Source organism: Globicephala melas, chromosome 6 (genome assembly GCF_963455315.2).
Source record: "Globicephala melas chromosome 6, mGloMel1.2, whole genome shotgun sequence".
NCBI classification, from domain to species: domain Eukaryota; kingdom Metazoa; phylum Chordata; class Mammalia; order Artiodactyla; family Delphinidae; genus Globicephala; species Globicephala melas.
The window spans coordinates 93,245,440-93,259,589 of NC_083319.1; the positions used below are offsets into that span (position 1 = coordinate 93,245,440).

A 14,150-nucleotide genomic window follows, 5' to 3' on the forward strand; every position below is an offset into this window, starting at 1 on the left:
AGTACAGGGTATGCGGTTCCCTTAAGTCCCCAGCCTCCCCGCTCCAGGTGCCCGCCACCCTGTGCACCGTCCCCTCGTCCAGGCCTGGCCGACCGGGGGTTGTCCGCTGTCTTTGCGGAGACAGTTTCTTGTAACTCCATACTCGACACGCGCTGGGCTTTGGCGGCCCAGAGGGTCACCCCACCGGGAACCTCGCGCAGGCCCAAAACTGTCACCGCGCACACTTCCGGCCGGAAGCAGGGCGGGGCCGGGGCGCGTTTTTGTGACGCAGTTCCTGGAGTTCGCTCCAAAGGTGGAAAAGCGGGGAGGAGGAGCGTCGCGCTTCCGTTCCGCCTGCCGTCGGGCTACTGGCCTACCTGGCCAGCCCTCTTCCTAGCCACCCGCCATGGCGTCGGAGGGACCGCGGGAGCCCGCGGGAGAGGTGAGGATGGCGGCCCTGGGCGCCCCAAAATGATGGTCTTGGGCGGACGGGGTAGGAGCTGGGTTAGCGTGGCCCGGAGGCTTGTTGGGGACAGGCCCGGGGGCGTCGGGGTGGGCGGCCGCGGTCCCCAGCCCCCGGGCGCGCCCACACGGCCCGCCGTTAAACGCGGTGAGGAAGGACGCTGTCGACGGGAAACCGCCTCTCGTCCCGAGGCTGCGGAGGGGTTGCGCTACCGTGCCGGCTCACCGCACTGCTGATTGGGAGCCGAGTGTTTAAAGCAGCTTGTTAGTAACGTTTTCTGAAGCGGAAGTCTGCTCGACGTGCTCAGAGTACCTCTAGAAGGAGCCCTGGTAATCGCATAAATTGGCTTTCACACAAATTAAAAACCATGATTATAAGTTGTTAGTGGAAGTAAATCTCTCAATACAGATGTAAAAACTGAAAGAATAAAAGCCAAACGAATTTTTTTGTATTCGTATTCCAAGGGCTCATGGCGATAGAAAGATTTTCTAGCAACGCTTACTTTTGCGTTTCAACAAAACAACTTTTAGTGCTTCGCTGAGTGAAAAGCAACAGTTTTAAGTTCTTTGGGAAATCTAATAGAAATAAACTTCCGCAGTGTGTTTTGAGCGCTACAGTTAAGTTTGACAGTTTGATTGTCCCTAACTCAGCTGAGAGAGGTAAACTACCATATTCTACGTTAAAGCTAAGGAAACGTTGTCACTTGTGGTTCTAACTATACAGTCTGGGTTGACTTTTACTCCCACTTTAATTGGTTGTCCTTATTCTTCATTTTTAATATTGGGTAGACTGTTTTTTTCTAGTGAAAAAGTGCGGAGAAATTGTTAGCAAACAAATTCTTGTCCTTGCTAGGCAGAAGTATTTGGACAACAACATTAGCATTTCTGGGGCTTCGAGAAGGGAGGGACTCTCCCTTTTTTTATTTTTTTTCCCCCACTTGGTTGATCTCAGAAGGTAGCCAAAACCCCCTTTTTTTCCTCAGGGCATCAAGTTGTCAGCAGATGTCAAACCATTTGTCCCTAAATTTGCTGGGCTCAGTGTGGCATGGTCAGAGCCTTCAGAAGCACGCGTTTTTCCCAGCTGTGCAGCCACGACATACTATCCATGTGTCCAGGAACTAGCAGTGCCTGAGTATGTATCCTTCTGAATGTCTTGCCTTACCTGGGGACTTTTTTGCTTGACTTTAATGGTGATTAAACTTGAAATATGCAGCAGCTAACACATTAACGTTTTCAGAGCAACTGGAGAAGATGCTCCTCAGCCAAGAAGCGTCTGATCCAGTAGCACAACTTAACTGTGTCCCACACCAAAAACTGAAGCTCCATCTCTCCTTTTCTTTCTCCATATTCATTTGCTTATTTTTGGCACAGAAAGTGGAGACTGCATTGCATTTATTAGTGGGAAATGCAGTTCATTTGTGCATACAGTTTATAAGTGTATCATGTATCTAATGGGAGATGAAATGGCAGGAATGAGTGGGCGAGAGGAAATTGGGCAAAGACACGCCCAAATAAATAAACATGAGGAATGAGTGGGTTTTGCTTTTATCTGTTTTGCTTTATACATGTTCTATGGAGATGGATTCTACAAATTTTGGTTATAAATTCTAGATTTGACTTGAAAGAAGGCTTATATTGTCCTTTAAATGTTCTTTTTCCTTCTCAGGATTTATTCTCTAGGTATTTACAAAATGGTTTCCATTTATTAGCTGAATTTAGAAAAATAAATGTTAAACCTTGCACATAATTGTGTGGATTACTTGTAGGTTTATTTTTAAGGCATGAATCACCTTTATGCTTATGTAAAAATCCTTGTCTTTATGTTCCTTTGTTGGGTCAGACTTGTTTCCTTTTTTTCCCCATACCTACATGGTGTAATTGAAAATAGTTTATACTTCATACAAATTCTAGAACTGTATTCACGAGAATGAAAGTTGGAATGAATAAGAAAATTATTGGGTTGTCTGGTGTATTTAGGAAATAAGGAAAGTTATATTTTTTGACAAAAGTTGAAGTCCTGCCTGAATGTGCTGAAGGTCTTTGGTAGGAATACCAAGTTTTCCATTGTAATTTCATCCTTTGTAAAAGGGAGGTTGGCATGGGTCTCTTTTGAGTCATTTCCTACCTTGAGTGGCTCACATAATAAAATACAAGATGTATCACTCTCAGTGACAAGAACTCTTAAGTCATCTGCTGGGTGAAATTCTAGTGACCCAATATAAAGGTGGAAAATAGTTGTATAGCTAAAGCAGCATTCTGGTAGTAACATGAATTGAGACTAATCAGAGGCTCAAGGATGCTAAATGCTGAATTTTAAAATTATGTTTCTTAACCCCTTATCCCTTTATAGCTTTGATTTTTTTTTTTTTAATTGTTTATAACCACTGAAAAGGTTGACTGACAGTATTCCTGCCTGGCAAGAAAACAATTAAAGACAAAGGAGGCATGAAACCAAAGGGCAAGTTTAGAAAGAATGAGTGCCTTTAAAGTGGAGATGAAATGGTGAGACTTTACACAGTAGAGAAGTGATTATCTAGTCAGTTCTAATATAAGTTAAGATTTGCATTGCTATAGTCAGATTTTGTTTAAATGGAGATCTCTTGCTGCCTTGTAAAAAGGAGTAGAATTTTCTGTAACAAACATATGTCCTCTTTCCTACTTATTCCAGTATAGCAACCTAATTCTGTATGTCCTTAAAGGAGTGACCTTTAACAGAATATCCATCTCTAGTACCTCTAGCAGTGCTTGCCAGGGGACTTCATTTATTCATTTGGAGTTCATTAGTGAAAGCCTATTACATGGAAAAGCACTAGTTCCTAAGCGGGGAAAGACTGTCTCATGAGCTATGCTCCTGTTTTTGTCTTATATATAGATTTGAACTGGTGGAGATGGAAGAACACGAACTACCAATCTCCTCCAGGTTTGTTATAGACAAGACAAATATCAATAGAAGTATTCTGGTATATAGAATTGGCCATGTTTGGGAAGTAGTGAGTATTTACTGGTGTAATGAACAAATAGAGGTTATGCAAACAAAGTAAGTTCTCTGTTCCCAGTCATCATCCCTGGACGATGGCTTTGTTGATTGTCATAGTACCTGCTTTGTGACAAATCCTGTGTAACACATGCATGAGGACATGTGTGCTTTGTTTGGGAATTACTGAATATGTTCATTTCTTTCATGCTTGCCACAATCCATGAGGTTGGCAGGGAGGTGTAGTGTTATTTTACACAGGAGAAACTGAGACTAGAAATGCTTGTCCAAAGTTCCTCAGAGACGTAGCACCAGGACCAGAATTAGCATTCAGTTCTTCTGACCTGAGTTCGCTGTATTCCCCAAAGCTGCTATTGCTGTCGGTAAAGTTGAGCTTTTTCAGTATCTTGTAGTATACTGTAAAAATCACAGTGCCAATGGATGCTTTTAAGTTAAACCTCTTATCTATGAGAATTAGCAGTTCTCCACAGAGTGTGGCTCACGTCAGGTGGGTGGGTGGAGGAGTGACTGGATTCCTGACAGGTTCTGGCCTGGTTAGAGGGGACCAGATGCAAGATATGTTTGGGAGACAGTAGAGGAGTACGGCCCCATTGTTAGGGGGAAGCCACTAGTCAATTGGCCTACATGGTACAGCTGAAAAGTTAGGTTTGTTGGGTAGGAAGTAGAGAGCTCTTGGGGGTGTTTTGGTTGGGGTCATGATAATCACTCCTGGTTTCTGGCTCAACTTAAGGGAAAGGGACTTGAAGGTTTTGATTGGGTTCTAGGCACTGGAAATAGAGAAGAAAATACCTGGAGACCTGCTGCAAGAGAAAAGGGTTCAGTGGTTGTCCATATGGGTTTTGGTGGAAAAGACGCTATAGCAGTTTCCAGTTGAATACATGGAAAGATTTGGGATTATTCATGAGAGCATAAGTTGGCAGTGGGGCTGGTTTGGGGACCGGTTGTTATGTTTTGGAGCTATATGTGCCAGATGGGGGAAAAGTGAACTATTAAGTGGAAATGACCTGTAAGTTGGAGATAGAGTCCTGGAGGTGGTGAAAGTGTTGGAATTGAAGTATGTAAGTGAAGTCCTGAGCAGAACGAGGAGGAATTCTGACTCAGAGTGAGTCTGCCAGATGAGATAGGGAGAGTGTAGGGGAGGCCACGCCATGGAGGAACCTTTGGAAAATGGGTGAGAGCAAGGAGAGGGCAGAGGCTGCCAAGTGCAGGCTAGTGGAGCTTTTCAAGTGATGTGATAGAAGTAGACACCATGCAATAGAGGCTACTGAGCTTGGCAGGAAGGAGGGTCCTGGGAGACTTGGTGGTCGTCGGTAGTGATGGGGTAAGGGGAAGTGGGGCTGAGAGATTAGCAGGGGAGGTTAGGGGCTGCTAATAGCAAAAGGAGGGGGGCAGATGAGACGGTGGGGCATAGAGGAAGTGTGTTACTATGGTTAAGGGCCATCTGAGTGATTCGTGGCAACTGGAACTTCAGAGGCAAGCCATTTGCCAACCGCAGATGCTGTGGGTTATCTCTTTGAAGTTTTGTGTTGTATGTTGCTCTCTGCATGTAACTATATTTACCTGGGATGGAAAGAAAAAATATCAACTTTCCAGAGGAATAAGGATCAGTGAGGGGATAGAAACCCAAGTGACTTGTCCAAAGGGGGAAACCAGATTGTGACCCAAACCGCGGTCTCCTGATTCACAGGAGAAAAATTTTCTGGGTGACAACAGCCTTCAAAACCACTACTGGATCCTGCCTCCTCCCACCTCCCTTTCCTTCTTTACCTGAATTTCATTGGTTTGTTCATTTATCCATGTTTTGGACTTGGGCTAGTCATTTTAACTTTTTTTTTTTTTTGCTATCAGCCCATCTTCTTTGCCTGTCTTCTTTTGTGGAGAACAGGTTCTTCACCTTCATCTGCCCTCCATTAGATTTTCTGAGCATCAAACAAAATAAAACAGAGATTCACATCTAGGGTTAGCATCTGGGGAGCAGGATGAAGCTTTGAATCTTTCTCTTCTCAGCAAAGAGCAGCACTAGGCCAGGTGTTCTGTGGGGCAGAAAATGGTCAGTAAAAGGGTTCGTTGGGGTTTTAATCTGGAATATTTCATTACTAGAATCAATTGCTTACAAGAAAAAGATCTTATAAGATTTAAACTTGTTATAAAATGTCATGAATTAATAGACGGTGATTCCAGGCAGTTCAGTGCTGCATGGAAGCGAAAGCAGTGAACATTCTCATCAGTGTGTTAACAGGTCTAGCCTGTAGATAGTGACTCCTTTCCTTCCTCAGTGCAGACTCTTCCTTGCAGCAGAGTAGAAACACGACTTCTAGTAAGTGGTGCCTACGCCCATATCTCCTGACAGTTGAACAGTTGGAAGATCATATGGGATGTCTCATCATTAGCTTTGGCTCTTCCTGCCTTTCAGTGGACCAGTACACTTTTGGGATTTCATTGATTTGCTACAAGATAATTTGGAGCTCTGGAAAGTCACAGAAACATCTGCTGGTGCTTATTTGTAGGAATGAGAAGATAGTGATTTGTATTTAACTCAGCTGCTTAGCATTTTGTCATTGTATCAACTTTCATTGCAAAATGGTTGAAACCTCTGGCCGTATACCAAATTTGCTAAAAAAAAATCAATGTTAAATTATATTTCAGTTTAGCCTAGCAGCTTGAGAAAGTTGAGGCAGTAGCAGTGTTCACAGATGGTTCCATCTTGTTAGCAGCGTGTGTAGTTCCTGGACCGCCTTGTGCGTAGTGTCCCCATTGCAACTCCAGCCCCAAGAGTCAGTAGAGCACAGGATGTGGCAGTGGGCTTGGAGCAGGGAAGGGGCTGGGCAGGCTGTCTGCGGGCACCTGGGGCCTCAGGAGGCAGGCCCTGCAGGTTGTCGGGGTAGAGGTTGGATGGGCAGTAAAAAACTCCCTCTACTGAGAGAATGGTCTGGATAGCTCTTTTGGCCAGGGTTGCTGAGAGAGGCTTTTCCAAATATTTGACAGCATGAGAGTGGAAAGCTGCTGGAGCCTCCTTGGGCTTTTCTAATGTTCCTTATAATAGGGTCCTTTCATGGAGGTTCCAGATAAGTAATGAAAAAAACAGAACTAGGTCAGCATCTTTCTTTGCAGGTTAAGAAAAAGTGCTCAGAGGTTTTATTTGGTTTTTAATTTGAGGTATTGCTAGAATAAATGACCTCAAAAATAGTAAAAAGTTTAAATTTGTTTATTACAAAATATTAAGCTCCTTGGTTTGTGGTATTAAATCTGCAACTAAAATTTACCCATTTTATTTAGACAGAAACTCTATGCCGAAGATATGGCTTTTGGAGCTTCAACTTTTCCACCTCAGTATTTATCTCCTGAGATCCCTCTTCATCCATATGCCTATTCTCCTTACACCCTGGAGTCGTCACAAAATGTTTGCCCAGTGCCTGGCTCCCAGTATGATTACAACCAACCCGGTTGTTTCGGAGGTTTTCAAACCGTGAAGCCACGAAACGAGCACGTGTGCCCTCTCCCGCAAGACACAAAAGCTCTGTTTAAGGTCTGTAAATGTTTTGGTTTTGTTGATCACTTTAGCATTTAAAACATAAAGAACTGGTAAGTTCTTGCGTGTTATTTAAGATATTTAAATTTTGAGATATTTAAAATTTGATACGGTCTAACCTTTCTAAAAAATGGTTGAGTTGTACTTATGAATTTGCAGATTTGAGCCTTTTTTATAGTGAATTTATGTTACTTTTTAATATGTTACTTTTCAATTATGTTTACTTTTTATTGTTTCCTGCAGAAGAAAACCTGTGATGAGCAGAAGTTTGACACTAAGAAGACTGATGGACCTATATCATCTGATCTAAAATCAGTTAAAAGTTCACCTCGTATGTCCATTCATGCTGAGAATAGTTTGAAATCAGGTAAAAATAACATGCTCTGTATGTTATGTCTTCCTACCTTGTCTACCCCCAGAAACGTCTCTGTTCTTTGAACTATTTTTGTGGGCTTACACATCATGAAAAACTGAGGCCATCAGGTTTCCTGTGGGATCCTGGGGGCCTTTCCTCCCGGGGAGGGAACTTGTTTGTGTGGGCTCTATGACGTGTCCTTAACATGTTATTACCTTGTTTTGTGCAAGAACTTCTGTTAAGTCACATAGCAAGTAGGTGATAATCACCCGCCTCAAAACAGTTGTTAAATAAAAGTGAATTACAGTCACATCCCTTGTACTATATTTGATCATGTTCATCCCTGAAATAGCTTCTCTGGTATTCTGTTGGGACACTTTTTAATACGTGGGAGAGTTGACTGTGGTTTAAATCCCATCCTAAACAATACTAAACCTGGGGCAGGACAGTCATTCAGAGGACATGTCTGCTCTGGTCTTGAAAACTGCTGTTCCAGTCTCTGGCTGAAAGTTAGTGATTATACATGACGTCTTGTTTTTTTCATGTAAATTACTTACTATTGCACGTTGATCACAGCCATCATCTGTTTATATAATAACTTAAAACCTTTGTAATAGCGTACTTACTGGGAATGGTCTGTCATTTTATTTACATGTGTAATTTATTGTTACTTAATATGTAACTTTTTCTCTTGGTGTTGACTTCACTCATAAACCATCTGGTACTTGGTAATATGAAAGAAAATTTGAACAGTTAACTGTAATAACTCTAGCCTTAAAATTAAATAATTTAAAAAATGCTGGGGCTTTATGGCATTGTAACCTGTAGCATCATTCATTTGCATTTGAAGGAGAAAGATGGGAAAGAGCTTATAAGTTTCGTTTTACTTGTTTCTCTGCAGTTTCTTTCAGCAAACTAAAACATGGAAATTTTATTATTTAAAGAAAATTTGTAAGAGTCCCCTTAATCTCACAAATCTCTAAAGTGTGTATTAAGAATAATTGAAATGCCCAGCTGCACAGTCAGGTTAAGGTAGCTATTTCATCCACTTTAGAGTTGCTCCTAAAATTTGCAGTGTGTTTTCGTTTTTCTGCTTGGTGGCCCCCATGGTCATTTATGTTTTCCACTGTTACAGAGAAGGTTAACAACACTACAAAAAAATTAGGCTGTTTAGACAATAACGTGTTGCATCAATAGCAATAGACTTTCTACTCTGCAATTTAAGTGTGAGTACAGGTCATTAGACAACATCTAAATTTTTACCCCTACTTTTAATTCTGTAAATACAGATGGTTATTATAAACGAACAGACAGGAAATCCAGAATCATTGAAAAAAGTGGATCTGCCTCCAAACCTGAGTTTGAATTTACCAGGTTGGATTTTCCTGAACTGCAGGGTCGAGAGAACAGTGAGATACCAGAGATACAAAAGCAGCTCAAGTGGGGGCCTTTACGCTCTGCCTCTACTGATGTTTCTCTTCTAAGAGAAGTGGGGAAACCTGCTGCAGTGTTAGCAGAGGTGAGTGCAGCCTCCTGCTCTTTTTGTTCCCTTCTTTCTTCCTTTCTCCTCAGTGATGGGTAGTGATGCAAGGACATCACTTCAAATACTACACTTCACATCTTGGTATGGGAGGGGCCTCTCAGTTCGCTTAGGTGACTTTCTCTGTTGTTTGAACTGTTTATAGTCAGCTGTAACACCTGGTGTGGCTATTCTTTCCAGAGAATCACTTAGCAAGTGTCTTCATATCTGGTGGCTAGAAAGCATTGCAGTGTCTCAGGAGGAGAGGATTGTAGCACGGGTTCCTGCTTCCACAGCACATTGTGAAAATGTTGTTTCTACCATTGCATTCTGGTAGCACTTTTTCCAATACAGGGAAAGAGATTTTTTTAAATCAAATAGTAATGTTAAAACTGTGTAGTGTAACTTCTGATTTTTCCAGGCTTTTTATCTGCACCTCAGTCTTGTCAATGATACGGAAAATGTCATTGCAATAAGTGCACTCAGTGCCTAATAATTTTAAATTGCACTGTATTCACCATTTGATCTCAAAGTTTTACTCCATCAAATTGACGCATTTTTCCTCTCAAACAGATTGATTTTGAGACTTCCAGGAAAAAACCTTATTGGGTTAGTAGTCCCTAAAATGGCTTGTGACAAATTGGGGCCCATCCCAGTATGGAGGTAAGGAGAAAGAAGAAACAATGAAGAAAACAGAGCTCACCAGTTCATTTACCTCTTGAATGGAGAAAGGATTTCCATTTCCTGTCCTAGCACTTCTCTTGGGTGCCTGGATACTAAACCCTCTGAAGACTTGATGGTAGTGGCTTATAATGTGCAGAAAATAAATCATTCCCCACATGTTGACCCTTAGACTATTATACCTTGGTGTTATAATGTGCAGAAAATAAATCATTCCCCACATGTTGACCCTTAGACTATCATACCTTGGTGTTTTCCTTTTACACAGTGGTGATAAGTAAGGCCGATTGACTGATACAGAAGAATCACAGTTTCATTAGGCAGCTTTGTGACTGCTTTCTGGGCCCTGGCTGGGTGTATGGAATAGCTGAGTAGTCGAGGGGCTCCATGCTTTCATCATGGGTGGTCAGTGGATAATTCTAAACCCGTGAGCACTGTACAAAAGTAGAACAGAGTACAGCGGGTCCAGGGTGAGTGGAAGCATGACTGACACTTTATGTCATGGTCACTTGTTACATATGAGTACTGCATATGTGGACAAGAAGTAAGACATATCATGCTATGTGGGGAGATGTACATACTCATTGCTTTATATATTCACACTCTTGAATTATGTGTGGAGTATTTTTTTGTTTTTTTCCCATTTTCCCTCTAAAAGAGACCTTTTTTTCCTGATGGTATTAGTAACATCTTTCAACATGAGGAAAATATTCAGGAAAAAAAAAATTGTCTGAAGCTGTACAACCAAGAGAAAACCATGTTTGACACTTATTCTTTTTTTAATGGTACATTGTGGGAATTGAGGGGCATTCCTTTCAATTTAGGATACACATGTATGATACAAGCTTGTGTTTGAATTTTTCAAAACTTGTGGTAGTTTTTCCATGTCATAAAATATTTTTTGAAAATATAACTGTTGCATTGAATCTTTGGTATTGATATATATAATTTACTTAACTATTCTAGAATAAGTAAGCCATTTCTAGTGTTTCATTGGCTTTGGTGAGCATAAAAGTTACGTTTACTCAAAGAACAGGCTGTGTTTTAATCATTTATGTTATTTTATTTTCTCCTTTGATGAATTTATTTTTTTTTAGTTAACATAATTGCCTTTACATACTGTGTCTATCTGGAGCCCCATAGAGAACACAGCAGCCTATAGGATGGGGCCGGAAGAGAATTTGTTTCTCAGTGTGCAGTCACTTCCACAGAGCTATGCTGATGCCACATCACCTCCTCCAGGACTAGCCCAGTGTTTTGGAAGCTGAGAAAGGTGCTAATAGAAGGGAGAATGGCATCTTTTTCTTTGCCAGACTCCCAACCTCCCCATGCCTTTGGAGTTTCCAGAAATGTTTCATTAAAAATAAAAATTCACTTCCCCAGTCACCCTTGTTTTGCATCCATTTAGTAGTAGCGAAATGAAATTATCGAGATTCTGTTCAGAGGTTGGGCCTCAGTCCTGCAGTGGATTGAAGCAGACAGCTTCGCACTCCTGGGATGGGGTGGGTGCTCTAGGCGGCACCTCCTGCAAGATTGGTATGGTGTGCATCTGTCAGGCAGTAATTTGGAATTTGCAGGTTAGCAAGTGACACCTGCCTGCCCAGAGAGCCCTGCCTGATGTCTGTAGGGAAGTGGTGGGTCCTCTGGGGAGGCCCTGGGGCAGGAAGGCCCAGGGTGAAGTAGGTATTTCCAGGCCCTTAGTGAGCTCTACCACGGGGCCAGGAATCAGTGGATGCCACATGGAGGATTTTGCTTTATTTCTATTTGTATTGAAAATGGGGGCTTTCTGTCCTAGTTAAGGAACATGTTCTTTCCATTGTTCTGAAACAGCTCTTGGAGGTTAACAGGCTTCTACTATCCAAGCAGAGAAGTGGCACAAGGCATATTCAGCAATCAGCTATTTTGGCCACTGAACAATTCTTTTTTTTTTTTTTTTTTTTTTTTTAACTAGGCTTAGATGTAATGGAATGGTAAAATGGATAAGTTTATGAAACATATGAACTCCAGAATTTATTTTAAATCCATTCAGTGTGAATTTATCATTTTCCTTTCACCTTGGCTGCTGGTCATTTTGAGGTCTCTCTTAATGTACTCACTTGTCCCCAAGTGTCGTTTGGTGCCTCTTCCATGCGTGTGGCAGCTTTCTGTCTGTGAAAGGGAGTACGTATTAGAAGGCCTGTATTTGTTTTTGTGGGTATGTTCAGGGATTTTTTGAGCCTTGGTGTGGGGGTGTGGTGAACGACAGCTTTTGCATTCACAGTGGGCACTTCGGCTCTAAGAATCGTGTAGGTACATCTGTGCTGATTTGGAAATTGTTGGTTGTATGTTGGTTTTTTTCCCCTAAGTTACATGATACTGCGTGTGGTGTGATCCCATTATGGAGATCCATTTAAAATAATATACAAATGTTTATGTCCTAAGCAAAGAAATAGAAGGATGCTAGCTAAGCTGTAGACGGTGGATGGTTTTTCCTCTAGGGAATGAGATTTGGCAGAAGAAAGTAATTTAATTTTTCACATAATGTACTTACGTGTTTGGAATTTTTAATTAGCGTATGTTTTGCAGGTTTTAAGAATGGCGAAGGAAACTATATATTTCAAAAATAATGATTACTTTTATTCTGAAATAGTAAGAAAAGAACTGGTTTGTTTTTTAGGGTGAAACAGTGGTGAAGAATAATAATCGGACCGGATCTGTAACTGATAATGCTGCTACCAGTCCCTCTTCATGTACAAGAGGTAAGAGTGGGCTACCAAATATTATTTTAAAATATAAAAATTGTCTATTGTTGTCTGTTTTCTTAGTTCATTTTCAGTCTAGTGCAACTGAAATGTTTTTGTTTTAAAGCCTTCTTTAAGGCAGCTGATGGGTTGATAAACTGGCATCATTGTTAGAAGACTGAAGTAAGCAAACGAGATCCCACATCCATGCACAAGGAGTGTAAACTACGTACAAGTAAAGCATTCTAAATGAAATGTTTGTTCGGTTAAGTGAGACATTTTATGAACTCAGAAATGATTACTTTCTTAAGCATTACCTATATCAGTGGTTCTCATAGTTTTTGGTCTCAGGACCTCCTTAATACCCTTTAAAAGAACCCCAAAAAATTTGTTTATTTGGATAACTGTCAATATTTGTAATATCTGAAATTAAAACTGAGAAATACAAAATACTTACTAATTCACTTTAAAAGTAACAATAAACCCATTACAGGTTAACATAGCACATTTTAATTAAAAAAAATAACTATTTTCCATAGTTAAAAAACTAGTCAGGAGAGGAGAGCAGCCTTTACGTTTTAGCAGCTCTTTAATGTCTGGCTCAGGAGATCTGCTTCGGCATTCACCTGTTTCACTGTTCTCTGTCGTACAGCCTCTGGAAAACCCCACTGTACTACGCTCATGGGAGAGTGAGAGTGGGGAAGGCAGATGGCACATTCCTGTTACCAGGAAAACAATTTTGACTGTGGACCCCTGAAAGGGTCCTAGGAGTCTCAGAACTTTGAGAACTGCTGGTCTGTCCTGACCTGGCCCAGAAGTGAGATATTCAGAGAGAGTTCAGTAGATTCTGCTTTTGAAGTTTTTGTGAGTAGCTTGTCCTAACAGAAGACCTTTTCACAAAATTATTCTAGATTTATTCACAGGTGTGTTTTCAGTTGCGTTAGCATGTTTGGTACGTACGTGGTTCAATAAAAGACCTTCACTTTAGCAACTGCTGTGAAGATGCATAGCTGTGTGGTGACAAGAACAGCCTGTCTCCCCACTGTGGGGTAGCCACAGGCTGCTGACATGACCTGCCCGTGTCCTGAAGGATGTCCTTTTGTTTTGTCTGTATATAGAGTTTCATGGGCACCTACGGAGTAGTGTTGCCATACTTATGCCTATGTTCTAGAAAGAAATAAATTACCAGTTATTGCGATAGCTGAAGTTTAGTGATCTTTGATTTCTGATGTTAAAGGTACACATCAAGGTTAGTAGGGCCACAGTTTGCTCTTTAGCTCATTATATCTGTGTGTTTGCCACGTGGATGTATTTGTGGATTATTGTTTTTTAATGGAAACTTTTTTGTTTACCACCTGCACCTCTAAGTTAAAAGAACAGTTCCTAGGAAAGTCAGTTCCCCTTACAAGTTAATTCAGCATGCATGTTCCAAGAAGAAAAACAAATTTAGTGGATACTGTAGTTTCCAAGAGAATGTTCTTGACAACACTTTAATTTAACTATGCTCTTGAGTACTTCATGTAATGCATGCTTGGAATTTCTAAGGAATTTCTTTTTACTGTTGGGATTGTTCAACAATTTTGGTTATCTTTGAGCAGAATTATCTTGGACACCAATGGGTTATGTTGTTCGGCAGACATTATCTACAGAACTGTCACCAGCCCCTAAAAATGTTACTTCCATGATAAACCTAAAGATGGTTGCTTCATCAGCAGATCCTAAAAATGGTAGTATGTCATCTTCTGAAGTTTTATCTTCGGAGCCTTCGTACAAAGAGAAACATGTTGTCCATCCTACTAAAAAGGTACGTGTCACAGTTTGATTATGTTGCTCTTCTGTACCACTGGATTGTCTTTTTTTCTCAAATCCTAACTGAAAGTGTTACTGTAGGCACTAATCTGAGTTGGTTG

At 41.1% G+C, this 14,150-nt stretch overlaps 1 protein-coding gene across 7 annotated transcripts in view; it reads left to right on the forward strand.

Moving 5' to 3' along the window:
• The first annotated feature begins 287 nt into the window (after positions 1–287).
• The window catches only part of SECISBP2 (SECIS binding protein 2), a 39,603-nt gene continuing 25,740 nt past the window's right edge, over positions 288–14,150 (forward strand). For 2 of the 7 annotated variants that reach the window (XM_030832510.2, XM_060301210.2), the window contains exons 1-7: positions 288–421; positions 1,425–1,573; positions 6,713–6,962; positions 7,209–7,332; positions 8,610–8,839; positions 12,177–12,258; positions 13,839–14,044. In XM_030832510.2, coding sequence (XP_030688370.1) covers positions 386–421; positions 1,425–1,573; positions 6,713–6,962; positions 7,209–7,332; positions 8,610–8,839; positions 12,177–12,258; positions 13,839–14,044 — 1,077 coding nt within the window. In that variant the 5' untranslated portion in view covers positions 288–385. The remainder of the gene's footprint in view (positions 422–1,424; positions 1,574–6,712; positions 6,963–7,208; positions 7,333–8,609; positions 8,840–12,176; positions 12,259–13,838; positions 14,045–14,150) is intronic. The other 5 variants (XM_060301211.2, XM_060301214.2, XM_060301213.2 and 2 more) reach the window with 3 other exon arrangements.